Source organism: Eriocheir sinensis, chromosome 23, assembly GCF_024679095.1.
Source record: "Eriocheir sinensis breed Jianghai 21 chromosome 23, ASM2467909v1, whole genome shotgun sequence".
Taxonomy (NCBI): Eukaryota; Metazoa; Arthropoda; class Malacostraca; order Decapoda; family Varunidae; genus Eriocheir; species Eriocheir sinensis.
Window position 1 is genome coordinate 4263929 of NC_066531.1, and position 14556 is coordinate 4278484.

At 42.7% G+C, this 14556-nt stretch overlaps 2 protein-coding genes across 3 annotated transcripts in view; one reads left to right on the forward strand and one right to left on the reverse strand.

Moving 5' to 3' along the window:
• The window catches only part of LOC127002435 (innexin inx2-like), a 47792-nt gene that overhangs the window by 17288 nt on the left and 15948 nt on the right, over positions 1 to 14556 (reverse strand). Inside the window, exons 2-3 of the mRNA XM_050868401.1 lie at positions 13375 to 13616; positions 2776 to 2997 (exon numbers count right to left, since the gene is read on the reverse strand). Of these exons, the coding sequence (XP_050724358.1) occupies positions 2776 to 2997; positions 13375 to 13616 (464 nt within the window). The remainder of the gene's footprint in view (positions 1 to 2775; positions 2998 to 13374; positions 13617 to 14556) is intronic.
• LOC127002431 (uncharacterized) overlaps positions 1 to 14556 on the forward strand; it is a 64307-nt gene that overhangs the window by 8068 nt on the left and 41683 nt on the right. The window lies entirely within an intron of this gene.

A 14556-nucleotide genomic window follows, 5' to 3' on the forward strand; every position in this document is an offset into this window, starting at 1 on the left:
AGACTCCAAGGCTGGTCGATTTTTTATCATCATAATTTTGGATAATTTTGAGAAAACGGTGTGAGTGTAGCGTGTATGTAGTGTGGTGAGGGAAGTAAGAGAATTTATCTTTAAAGAGCATACTAAACCTCTCTCTAGTATTACTAAGACAATTATGAAACTCAAAGTGAGGGCACAGGAGGGTCTTCGATAGGATTACAGCATCATTTTGCCTCCTGGATATACCTCACCCGGAGTGGCTTGCACCCGTTTCGGTAGATTCTGCCTACCTACTCCCAACTAGTGAAGCAAATGGGCACTTATTCTCTACATAACGTGATAATCTCCTGTGCTCACATTTTATGCTGAATTGGTTTCTTTTCATTTGATATTTAAAGAGTTATATAATGAAAGTGTACTCTAAAATGTATCTAGTTTGCACCTAAGTCTATATATATACCAAGTCAAGTCACTCTGCTTCAAAACTGCGACCGGTACGCGAGGAGGCGGTTTTGGGGCGGAGCAGCGGGATGACGTCACTTGGAGCCAAAAAACTAAAGTAACGGCCGTGTGTGCACTTTGGGTGTGCATGCATGTCTTCTTTCACAGCGCGTTCAGGCAAGCCATTGACGAAAAAAATATGCCTTTTTATTGTGCTATTGCGTGACTGTAATTCCAATGCCTACAAACGGCGGTGTGGGGTGTGAGGGAGGGCATGTTGAAGTGATTGATTTAAATTAGTCCGCCTTTCTTCGTTTTCTCTAAATCCTTGTTTCTACATTCTCTTGTTTGGCTCCAAGCAACGTCACGCATAAACCACGCCTCGGCCGTGTCTCCTCCCACAAACCTGCGTTGGACTTGACTTGCTGTATATAGACTTAGGTTTGCACCATAGCCGGAAGTATGTCCAAATATCGTGCCTCTTACATTTGCTCAAAACTCATGTAGGTCGGGCGTATATCTAAATATGGCATGTTTTATTTTCAGGGAAGTTACACTAACTTCTATAAACCTTAAAAAATGGCATCTTTGTCAAGATTTAGTTCAACTATTCAACTGTACAATGTGTAGCTTCTTAAACTAACTGATACTGTGTGGAGTTTAAGGCCGCGAATGTGGGAAAAACAAGCGACATTAAAAAGAGTCGTATTATAAGACATTTCGTTGGCCAAAAACACCTATTTGACAAGGCTTTCGTGGGAGTTGTGGGGATTTCCAGGAGTAGTTTTATGACCCTGGTGGTAGTGTGACCCTTCCTCTGTACCATGAACCTGAAGGAACACCTATTTGACAAGGCTTTCGTAGGAGTTGTGGGGATTTCCAGGGGTAGTTTCATGACCCCGGTGGTAGTGTGACCCTTCCTCTGTACCATGAACCTAAAGGAACACCTATTTGACAAGGCTTTCGTAGGAGTTGTGGGGATTTCCAGGGGTAGTTTCATGACCCCGGTGGTAGTGTGACCCTTCCTCTGTACCATGAACCTAAAGGAACACCTATTTGACAAGGCTTTCGTAGGAGTTGTGGGGATTTCCAGGAGTAGTTTTATGACCCTGGTGGTAGTGTGACCCTTCCTCTGTACCCTGAACCTAAAGAAACACGTATTTGACAAGGCTTTCATAGGAGTTGTGGGCATTTCCAGGAGTAGTTTCATGACCCTGGTGGTAGTCTGACCCTTCTTCTGTACCCTGAACCTCAAGAAACCCTCATTAGAACCCGACTGACCCCCTCTTTGACCTTTAGAAATAGCTGATGCTAGAAACGAAAGTCTTATAATACCGACCTAACTGCCCTCCGTGAAGTCTATGTGCACACTAGATTTTATGACAATGTCCACGAATCCTGTTCTAAAAAAAAGTGGGAAATAGTCTGATAATTAGGGACTGACTGAAGATGACTGGTCGACACGCACCTGAACACTTATTTATCATATATTTCTTCCTGCCGGTAACTCCAACAAAAATTAAATTAGGCAGACGACACTATCAGCTTTTAAATGTTAGCGTCAGAAAAGTCATAGGATGTTATTTTAGAGCAGAAAGATCAAACAAAAAGAATAAGAAGAGCATGCTAAATTGGTTGAGTCATTCAAGATATCAATATTTTTAACTTGGAAAGTCTCAGGAAATAATATAGAAAATGTTTCAACCGTAATATCCAGACCGAGGGTGGGAGTGAAAACATCGGCTCTCGGAAACAGTTATTGGCTAGGAGTATCAGATGACTTTGAAGATTGATTAATTATCTAACGGTATAATTTTTCTTGAGAAGGTAAGGTAAAATGATAATTGATGAGGCTTTGTTTCAGCCGTTGACGTACGGATAGTGTGTTGCATTTAAATGGAAGACATAGAGCCGCTTTCACAGTCACTTTGTTTGTTTTGATCGTTACCAATGGCGGCGATCGCTGCTATAGTTTTCCACGTGAAACTGGCCTATGGGGTAGTGGCGGCTGCAGAGGAAGAGGTGTTGAGAGTGTGTGGCAAGGTGCGGGGCTTGGCTAACCCCGCAGCCGCCACTACCCCATCGGCCAGTTTAACGTGAAATACTATAGCGGCGATAACAGCCATTGGTAACGATCAAAACAAACAAAATGACTGTGATAGCGACCCTTAGTGTTATAATTTTAGTTTGGGAGAGTAGGGAGAAGGCTCCTATCCATCTGATACCACAACACATAAATTTTAATAATGAACCATTTAAATAACGAATTGTAATTTGAAGGGTAAAATATTCTTAGAGCAAATTTAAGAATCATGTACGTTTTTGTTTTATGTAACCAGTTATATAGCTACTCACCAGTACCAGAGGAATGCGAAGACTTTTTCATTGAGAATATTCAGCGACAGAACACAGAGTGCGTCATGGCGCATGACGGTGCCCGTTGGACCAAATTTGTGGAATACGCATTTGGCGACCTTAGGAAAAATCTCGTCCTTTGGATCATCGCCATACAAGGCATTCGACCATCCATATGATGTCACCCTCGGGCCATAGTTCATGAAGCTGTAGTCTAAAAATCTGAAAGTAATAAAAGGAGTACAATACCGAGGAGGAAGGAATGGCAGCAACGTGTCATGGTTCTGTTATGTATTTGTGTAACGCCTCACTGAGTCTGTAATTCCCTTGACAGGTTATTGGGGGTCATAAATGTTTCTGCCTGGTTTGTCGTGAGAGAGAAAAAGAGAAAGAGAGAGAAAAAGAAGACAGAGAGAAAAAGAAGAGAGAAAAAAAGAAGAGAGAGAAAAAAAGAAGAGAGAAAAAAAGAAGAGAGAATAAAAGAAGAGAAGAAAAGAATGAAAACGGAGAGAGAGAGAGAGAGAGAGAGAGAGAGAGAGAGAGAGAGAGAGAGAGAGAGAGAGAGAGAGAGAGAGAGAGAGAAAAAAAAAAAGAGAACAGAAAAAAATAAAGAGAAAAAATAGAAAAAAAAGAGAAAATGAAAAAAAAAAGAGAAAAAGGAGAAAAAAGTATAATTATCATTAATATTTCTAGCAAGGCAGTAATTTAATCATTGTTATTATTGTTTTTATTATTATTTTTATCATTACCATTACTATTATGTTATGTGTTATTATTATTATCATTATTAGTATTAGTATTATCATTTCACACATCAACACAATACACACACACACACACACACACACACACACACACACACACACTGCACGGACGCAACACACACACACACACACACACACACACACACACACTGCACGGACACAACACACACACACACACACTGCACGGACACAACACACACACACACACACACACACACTTAACATTAAGGGACAACACAGAAAATATAGATATTTATTGACATCTGTCTAAGAGCACCCTAAGACAAATATCATCAAGACCATTTAATAAATAATCAACGAAACTAAAATACACTGGAATTCCATCAATTTTATACTTCTTAGAACATCTGATGCCACCAAAGTTATTGAGTTAACGCCTGAATATCAGTAGCAGCGAAGGTCCAAATTTGTGGCTTTACCGTGTAGCAGCGAAGGTCCAAATTTGTGGCTTTACCGTGTAGCAGCGACGGGCCAAATTTGTGGCTTTACCGTGTAGCAGCGAAGGTCCAAATTTGTGGCTTTACCGTGTAGCAGCGAAGGTCCAAATTTGTGGCTTTACCGTGTAGCAGCGACGGGCCAAATTTGTGGCTTTACCGTGTAGCAGCGACGGGCCAAATTTGTGGCTTTACCGTGTAGCAGCGACGGGCCAGATTTGTGGCTTTACCGTGTAGCAGCGACGGGCCAGATTTGTGGCTTTACCGTGTAGCAGCGACGGGCCAAATTTGTGGCTTCACCGTATGGCAGCGACGGGCCAAATTTGTGGCTTTACCGTGTAGCAGCGACGGGCCAAATTTGTGGCTTTACCATGTAGCAGAGACGGGCCAAATTTGTGGCTTTACCGTGTAGCAGCGACGGGCCAAATTTGTGGCTTTACCATGTAGCAGAGACAGGCCAAATTTGTGGCTTTACCGTGTAGCAGCGACGGGCCAAATTTGTGGCTTTACCGTGTAGCAACGACGGGCAAAATTTGTGGCTTCACCGTGTAGCAGCGACGGGCCAAATTGTGGCTTTACCGTGTAGCAGCGACGGGCCAAATTTGTGGATTTACCGTGTAGCAACGACAGGCCAATTTGTGGCTTTACCGTGTAGCAGCGACGGGCCAAATTTGTGGCTTTAACGTGTAGCAGCGACGGGCCAAATTTGTGGCTTTACCGTGTAGCAGCGACGGGCCAGATTTGTGCCATGATATAAACCCCCCAAAATAGATGATACATAATCTGATCACAAATGTTTTGATATATATTATGAAATGGTTTGTGTGAGGGGTGATTTTTTCTCATTTTTCTCGCTTAGAGGGACCATTAAGAAACATGATCCTAGGTATTCCTCATCAGTTCAACCATTTTTTTTTTTAAGCCTGCAGAGAAGAACAAGATTTTATAGGATATGATCACATGGATATCAAGTTAATTCCCCTAGTTCTCTCTCTCTCTCTCTCTCTCTCTCTCTCTCTCTCTCTCTCTCTCTCTCTCTCTCTCTCTCTCTCATAAACTCATATTATAAGTATAAGAGTATTCACAGACTTGTCAAAAACATTCGATTCCCCAGGGATGCGCGGACCCTAGTTTGGACAACACTGAAGTAGAGGATCTATTTTCTTATAACGCGGATAATGAGGAGTAAAAACAAAGTGCAATTCAAGATCTTCGGGGGGCTTCGTGGTGCAGTGGTTAGCACACTCGGCTCACAACCGAGAGAGCCCGGGTTCGATTTCCGGGCGGAGTGGAAAAATTTGGGCGGCTTTTCCGATACCCTACGCCCCTGTCCACCCAGCAGTGAATGGGTGCCAGGTGTTAATCGGGGGTTGTGTCCCGTCTCCTGGAATCTGTTCTCTTCTCCTATAATTCCTTCCCCTTCTGTCTCTCTCCGGCATATGACCACAGATGTTGCGCCGACTAAATGAAACTTTCCAACTTTCCCTGAGCCATAAAATATTACTTGAGTAGCTTAAACATATGGGCATCAGAGGGATTCACTAAAGTTATTTGAAAGTTATATAAAACAAACAGGGCACAGACAATATGCTGTTATTCAGCTTTTTCCTGTTTCACGCCTATCAATCATCAATCATCAGTCATAGATTTTTGGGCTACTTCTGTTCTTAATTAGTATTGATGATGTAGTCAATGCAAGTTTGAAATTTAAATACAATATCTATGCCGATGCCGATGGTCAATGCCACTAATTTACTGTTAAGCGGATGAAAATGTACATGGCCTACATTTCAACTTAAGAGGATATGGAAAAGGATTAAGAGTTTTAGGTTATTTTTACAAGACACTTTCGCTCCTCACATCAGCTATTTCTAAAGGTCCAAGAGGGGGTCAGTCAGGTTGTAATGGGTGTTTCTTCAGGTTCACGGTACAGAAGAAGGATAAAACTACCACCAGGGCCAGAAAATTAATCCTGGAAATGCCCCAAACTCCTACGAAAGCCTTGTCAGATATGTGAACTTGGGCAACGAAATGTTTAGTAATATGGCCCTTATATCCCCGGTGTTAATGGTGTGAATATTAGTTCGTGATGTTCCGGTGACCTGAGCGCGCCCATATATCATAATATACCTTCATTGTTTTCCGATCATTGACCGAGTCGGGTCACGTCGCTTTTCTCCGCCTCCCGGAATTTTTCAAAGACACGCATTAGGCACCTCGTACCCGAGTTTGGTGCTAAACAACAAATTCAGAACTGTGTATCTTGTTCCCGAGCTTGGGGATTGTGTAGTAAGTGCAAATATAATGATTTTTTTCCGTTTTAGTTGAGTATTATTATAATACTAAAGGTGGAGTAGACACATTTGATCAATATAGCTACAGCAATAAAACCGAGAAGTGGTCACTCTGCCTCTTCTACGGCATCCTAAACGCAGCTGTCATCAACTCCTGGATCATCCACAGAGACAACATGGACCGTGATGGTAACCCAACCCCAATAGGAAATATTACATGGAAATGTTGGATATGTAGCTAATAAAGTCCCCTGCTGTCACCCGCTTCAGTGCCCTCCCGCAGCACAGGCCAGTGAAGGTGACAACATTTGTGTGTTGTATTAACCATATTGTCAGGACCCACGGTAGGGGACTCGACTGAGCCCGTTTAACGCTGCAGCAAATGTCCCTCAAAGGCAGAGAAGAAGACACGCTTCAGGTGTTACAACTGTCACCAGCCCGTCTGCCCTCATCACTACTATGCCTTATATGTCACCTACTTGTGAATCTGCGGTACGTATTTGCGACGTGTATCCACACCTACCTCCACCCCTGGCTTCCCCTACTCCCATCCCTCCCTTTCCCTCCCTCCTACCCTCCTCCTCCCCGCATTCTCTCCCCCCGCCCTCTTTCTCCCCATACCCCCCTCTCTCTCTCTCTCTCTCTCTCTCTCTCTCTCTCTCTCTCTCTCTCTCTCTCTCACTTGCGCTGTACACGAGATATGAATACATGCACACGTATGACTTGAATTAATGGCAGATAAATATAAACTACATCCCGTCTGCATCAGCACCAACAGTGATGACGAGGATGACCTGTTTGTCGATGGTGATGAACATTGAAGTAACAGCCTATGTGGTCAGTTATTTACATTATTAATTCACCCATCATATAATCGCTGTCTATTTTTGTTTGCTATGACTTTTTAACATATCTACATGAACACATCGTATGGCAGTCTTTTCCTAATATCAGAATAAAATTTTCATATATTTCTTCAATTTCGTTTCACGTTTTTACTCTGCAATGAATTCCCGCTTCAATTCCATCCTTATTCCTTTCCGTCTCCTACGCGATTTCCTATAAATGATCAAGCGTCAGCTACGTGCTTCATCCCATCATACGCTCAACGTAACCTGTGGGAAGGAAGGTCATATACTCGTACAACTTTCAATGGTTGTATAATTGCCAAACAAACTTCATACAGCACTTAAGCAACATCCATTTACGCTGGAACAGGAATCAGGGTCGTGTGCAGAAAACACCAGACCATACTTTGCATATACTTTCGAGTTATCCGCCATTATAGACAAGTCATATGTGTGCAAAGCTTCACATCGCATGTATACCGAGAGAGAGAGAGAGAGAGAGAGAGAGAGAGAGAGGGGGGTATGGGGAGAAAGAGGGCGGGGGGAGAGAGTGCGGGGGAGAAGGAGGAGGGTAGGAGGGAGGGAAAGGGAGGGATGGGAGTAGGGGAAGCCAGGGGTGGAGGTAGGTGGTAGATATACGTCACAAATGCGTCACCCCTCACCTGTTCGAATGTGTAAGTGGCTCACGCAGGTTTTGCCATCACAGTCAAGAGTAAACGCCATAATTAACCGCATCTGGCATTGCACAATAGCGTCAAAAATTAGCGGAGTGTGTGAAACAATCTGTGCCAAAGCCCCATGCTGATCCGAGTCTTGGTTTGAAAGATATTTGCAAAAAGCGGTATGTCATGGGGTCTGATATGGATAGTAGGGGTATAAAATGGAGAATGATGAAAAGTAAAGATGGCGCCATTCTAAACAATTGCCTGCGCCAGAACGTGCTGGGGCCGACCATCAGGCCCTATTATGAAGGCCTACCGGCGCCACGGGTCAAGACGTGAAAAAAAGCTGACTTTGTTTTTAATGCCATGTTGTAGGGTTCATCAGGGCTAACAAATGTTATTATACGATGTCATGTCTACAGTGCATTGGTAAGCCAGGAAAACAACTTGAAGAGAACAACAACAACAACAAGATGGACAATCTGTTGATCGATAATTGGCAGAGCTGTTTTTTTAGTTTTTTTAAAGATGTCGAAATTATGTTTATATATTTATTTTTATTTTTACAACAAAGGAGACGACTTGAAGGCAACAAAAAGAGTGTAAAAAAAAAAGACCGCTACTCACCGCTCCCACAACAGACAAAAGTATAAAGTGACCAAAAGAGAGGTCAATTTCGGGTGGGGAGGTGTCTTGATACACTCTAATCGAAAGTGGTCAAGTCATAGGTAGGAGGACATGCAGATGAAGGAAGGCTGTTCCAGAGTTTACCAGTGTAAGGGATGAAAGAGTGAAGATGCTGGTTAACTTTTGCATAAGGGTTTTGGACAGTATAGGGATGAGCTAGAGTGGACAGTCGAGTGCAGCAGGGCCGAGGGAGAGGGGGAGTCATGCAGTTAGCAAGTTCAGAAGGCAACATGACGGCGGAATTTAAGAGGTAGAAGACTATCAGTAAAAGGAAGAGAGCTGATGAGACGAAGAGCCTTAGACTCCACTGTGTCCAGGAGAGCTGTGTGAGTGGAGCCAAGGCCTTGGTGGAGCCCCCCCACACACGTGAGATGCATACTCCATACGAAGGCGGACAAGGCCCCTGTATATGAATAGCAACTGTGCGGGGGAGAAGAACTGGCGGAGACGATACAGAACGCCCAACCTCAAGGAAGCTGATTTAGTGAGAGAAGAGATATGAAGTTTCTAGTTAAGATTTTGGGTTAAAGATAAACCGAGGATGTTTAGTGTTGAAGAAGGTGACAGCTGAGTGTTGTTGAAGAATAGGGGATAGGTATTTGGAAGATTGTGTCGAGTTGATAGGTGGAGAAATTGGGTTTTTGAGGCACAAAAGGACACAAGGTTTCTTTTACCCCAATCGGAAATGATTGGAAGGTCTGTGGTTAAGCGTTCTGCAGCCTTCAGTCTGGAGTCTTGTAATTCTTGTTGAGAGGGTCTTCTGTTGAAAGAAGTTGAATAATGCATGAGAGGATAGGACAGTTTGTTATGGAATGAAGATCATTGATGAATAACAGGAAGAGAGTGTGTGATAGGACAGAGCCCTGTGGAACACCACTGTTGATAGGTTTAGGGAAGAACAGTGACCGTCTACCACAGCAAAGATAGAACGGCCGGAAAGGAAATTGGAGATAACAGAGAGAAGGATAAAAACCGTAGGAGGGTAATTTAGAAAGCAAAGAGTTGTGCCGGACTCAACTGAAAAAGTTTCCCTCGAAACGGCTAAGAGAAGATGACCAAGAATCAGTTAAGAGAGCAAGAAGATCGCCAGTAGAACGCCCCTTGAGGAACCCATACTGGCGATCAGATAGAAGGTTGGAAGTGGAAAGGTGCTTTTGAATCTTCCGGTTAAGGATTGATTCAAAAGCTTTAGATAGATTAGAAAGTAAAGCTGTAGGGCGGTAGTTTGAGGGATTGGAACGGTCACCCTTCTTAGGGACAGGCTGTATGAGGGCGTGCTTCCAACAGGAAGGAAAGGTAGATGTTGATAGGCAGAGACGAAAGAGTTTGACCAGGCAGAGTGTCAGCACAGAAGCACAGTTTTTAAGGACAATAGGAGGCACTCCATCAGGTCCATAAGCCTTTTGAGAGTTGAGGCCAGAGAGGTCATAGAAAACATCGTTCTTAAGAACCTTAATAACTGTCGGAAAGGTGCCAGAAGGAGGATGAGTAGGAGGAATATGTCCAGAATCGTCCAGAGTGGAGTTTTTACAGAAAGTTTGAAAGAAGAGTTCAGCCTTGGAGATAGATGAGACGGCGGTGCTACCGTCAGGGTTAAGGAGAGGAGGGAAAGATGAAGTGAAATGGGAGAAGTCCCGGGAACAATTAGAAAAAGCAAGGTTTTGACATTTCCTATTGATGAAAGAGCTTTTGGTAAGTCGAAGAACTGTTTTGGCACAATTCCGGGCAGAAATATACAGATCATGGTTAGCAGGAGTGCGAAGGCTCTGGTACCTTTTGTGAGCTGCTTCTCTATCTTTGATAGCACGAGAACAAGCGTGATTAAACCAACTCAAACCAACTCAACTCTTCATGCTAAAAAGCATGAAGAGTTGAGAAAGTACGTGGAAAGTGTGCCTCCATTCCAGAGACAATCACCTCTGTGATGCGCTGGGCACACACAGAGGGGTCTCTCTCCTGGAAGCAGTAATCATTCCACGGGAAATCGGAAAAGTACATCCTCAGGTCGTCCCACCGAGCTGAAGAAAAATGCCAGAAGCATCGCCTCTTCGGTGGGTCCAGAGGGTGTACAGGAGCGATAGAACAGGATACATAAATAAGTTTGTGATCAGAGGAGCCCAACGGAGAGAACAGTTTGACAGAGTAAGTAGAAGGGTTAGATGTAAAGAAGAGGTCCAATATGTTGGACCTGTCTCCAAGACGGTCGGGAATACGTGTAGGGTGCTGAACCAACTGCTCTAGGTCGTTGAGGAGGGCAAAGTTGTAGGCTTGTTCACCAGGCTGGTCAGTGAAAGAGGATGAAAGCCAAAGCTGGTGGTGAACATTGAAATCTCCCAAGATGGAGATTTCAGCGAAGGGAGAGTGGGTCAAGATGTGCTCCACTTTAGAGTTCAAGTAGTCAAAGAATTTTACATAGTTAGAAGAGTTAGGTGAGAGACAAACAGCACAGATGTATTTAGTAATAGAATGACAATGAAGTCTTAGTCAGATGGTAGAAAATTCAGAAGAGTCAAGGTTGTGGGCACGAGAGCAAGTGATGTCGTTGCACACGTAGGCGCAACATCCAGCTTTGGATTGAAATTTAGGATAGAGATGGTAGGAGGGAACAGAGTAGAGATTGCTGTCAGTAGCCTCAGAAACCTGTGTTTCGGTAAGGAAGAGAAGGTGAGGTTTAGAGGAGGAGAGATAGTGTTCCACAGAATGAAAATTAGAACGAAGACCGCGAATGTTGCAGAAATTGATAAGAAAGAGGTTCAAGGAGTTATCAAGACACCTCTCAGGTCGGCAGCCAGGAGGGGAGTCCCGCCTAGGGGACTTTGTTGCCCCCAGGCCGGGACTCAAGGTACTGCGTATTTGCGCCATTTTGATTTTTTTTTTTTATTATGGGAAAAGGTGTGTGTGTTGTGTGAATGTAGTGTGGTGTGGAAAGAGAGAGGATCTGTCTTTAGAGAGCATGCTGAACTACTCTCCGGTGTTGATGAGACAAAAGGGAAACGGAAAGTGAGGACATGGGAAGGGTTTTTGGAGGGCTTCAGCACCCTTCTGATTTCCCATATATACCTCACCGGGAGTGGCTTACGCCGGTTTCGGTAGGTGTCTTCCTACGTACTCCCGCTCGTTTACTTAAAAGATCAGTTTCTTGTATAATGAAAGATAATTAATGACAGGCACCAGGCTTAAATTTAACTGTGGCGCAGCGTAAATTGATACATTGATATAATTACTATGTATTTTAAATCTTCCATGTGTATCAGTGTGTCTGTGTGTGTGTGTGTGTGTGTGTGTTTATGTTGGCAGTCATCCCAAATATTTGCAATTTATTTGAGCGTGTTTATATGATTAATTAACATTGCCTATGATATACTCGAGTTTGCTGTTAGTGTGTCAAGAAAATAAGTTTAGTGTTCCAGGGATACATTAACGAAAATGTTTATTGGATCCATCAAGGTATCGCTGTTGTAACAAAGCTATCAAATATGTGTGGATTATTATACAAGGTCTGTAACAATCTAACAATTGAAGATCTGATTAGTATCTATTATATCTTATGTTAACCTAATATTATTTACTGTGTATCTTATTGGGCATGACCTTCCTTTTTGAATAAACTAGCAATACCCCAAGATAAACTTTTTAAGTGTATTTTTTTATGTAAGTAAATATGATTCTACACAGTTAATGTTTTCACCGCACAAACTTATAAATTTTCAATCAATTCATAACTATTTTCTAGCTCTAGCCCTTCACAAGAGTATATGAATTTTGTAGGGATCACAGCCCTCAGACCGGTGGACATCCTTCATATCATTAGAGGCAATAATGTTAATTCAGTCAGTCCCCTGTTCAAATCAACGCTCTTCAAATACAGCATGCCTTACTCCTGTCCCCAGCCTTAGAACTTTTAATGATGTTCAATAACTGTAATTTGCCAGTATTTAATAAGAGGTCATTAGAAACTTATTTGTACTCTTTGCAATATATTTAGTATATCATGTTACTCTTATATATACCGTTTTACGATTGCGTTTTTAAACGTTTTTGTACATGAGTGTTTGTGCTCTATGTAGAAATTTGTTTGATTTTCTGCTATCGCGTTTTTTATCTAATGTGTGTCAGTGTCTCAGTGTGTGTCTGACACACTGTGTCTGGGTGTGTCTGGGTGTATTAGTGTGTGTGTGTGTGTGTGTGTGTGTGTGTGTGTGTGTGTGTGTGTGTGTGTGTGTGTGTGTTTATGTTGGCAGTTATCCCAAATATTTGCAAATTTATTTATGCATCCATATATGATTAATTAACATTGCCTGTGTAACCGCTCATCGCAATCTCATTTCCCAATAACTGACATATCGTCTGTAAGAGAGTTTCAGTTTCACAGACTGTGCCATTATTTACATCGTATATACTGTATGTATGTCAATTGTATAAATATGATAAATTTAATAAACATTACTTATTTACTACCGTACTTATGTACACACACACACACACACACACACACACACACACACGATTAGAGCCTTGCGCTGCCAGGCTTCACGGCCAAACACACACACACACACACACACACACACACACACACACACACACACACACACACACACACACACACACACACGCACTATCAAACAACACACACACACACACCCACACACACACACACACACACACACTCGAACTTTAAAACAACACACTCACACTCACACACTCGAACTTTAAAACAACACACACACACACACACACACACACACACACACACACACACACACACACACACACACACACACACACACACACGAACTCTAAAACAATCATTATAAGTATTCAAAATCCCATCTAAATTTAACCACATCTTGCAAAAAACACATTAGTGCGTGCAGAACACTTCCACTAACCTGTCCGTCAAAAAAAATTGACCTATTATATTGATGAAATTCAGAAGCTCGCAGAAGAAGAACTGGAAGGCATAAATGTTGTGGTAGTGGAAGTATCGGGTGAAGTAATCCACGGCAAGGGTGAGTGTCTGATGCCTCGAGTCGCTGTCACCCACGGGTAGGTTTAGTTCGCCAACCAGTCTGCCCACGCGACCGCCCTCCCAAGTCTTCCACATGTATCGCGGCACGTAGAACATAAACGCCTGTAAAGCACAAAGTCTATGGTTGGTATTATAAGACACTTTGGCTTCTCACATCATCTATTTCTAAAGGTCAAAGAGGGGGTCAGTCAGGTTTTAGTGAGTGTTTCTTAAGGTTCATGGTACAGGAGAAGGTTCACACTACCACCAGGGTCATAAAACTACTCCTGGAAATACCCACAACTACGAAAGCCTTGTCAAATATGTGTTCTTGGGCGGCGAAATGTCTTATAATACGACCCTTTATATAGGTTGGTATTACAAGACACTTTGGCTTCTCACATCACCTATTTCTAAAGGTCAAAGAGGGGGTCAGTCAGGTTTTAGTGAGTGTTTCTTAAGGTTCATGGTACAGGAGAAGGTTCACACTACCACCAGGGTCATAAAACTACTCCTGGAAATGCCCACAACTTCTACGAAAGCCTTGTCAAATATGTGTTCTTTAGGGGCGAAATGTCTTATAATACGACCCATGTATGTATCATTGTAAAGGAAACAGATAATTATTAACCCAGTAGCTGCGGTGATCATGTTTCTTAAAGACCCCGCTAAGCGAATTAATGAGAAAAAAATCATCGCTCACGCCAACCATTAGTATATTATAATATGTATTAATGCATTTGTGATCAGTTTATGTATCCTCTATTTTGGGGGTTTATGTCAAGGCAAGAATTTGGCCCGTCGCTGGTACCGGGTTAATTTTCAAACATTATTTTCTTTTTAGCGAGACCAGTGGTGAACTGCTCCACATGTTACAAGATATGTGCAGGAAAAATCTCCACGTGGAGCTTACGATGAATAACAAGAAGACTACTGATATGGGTAGGCGGTGGCTGAATGGTAGCGTGCTGGGCCAACATTCACCAGGTGATGGACGACGCGAGTTCGAATCCCCACGCTACCACCTCGGATTTTTCAGTCACCGCTGAGTAGCTTAAAACTA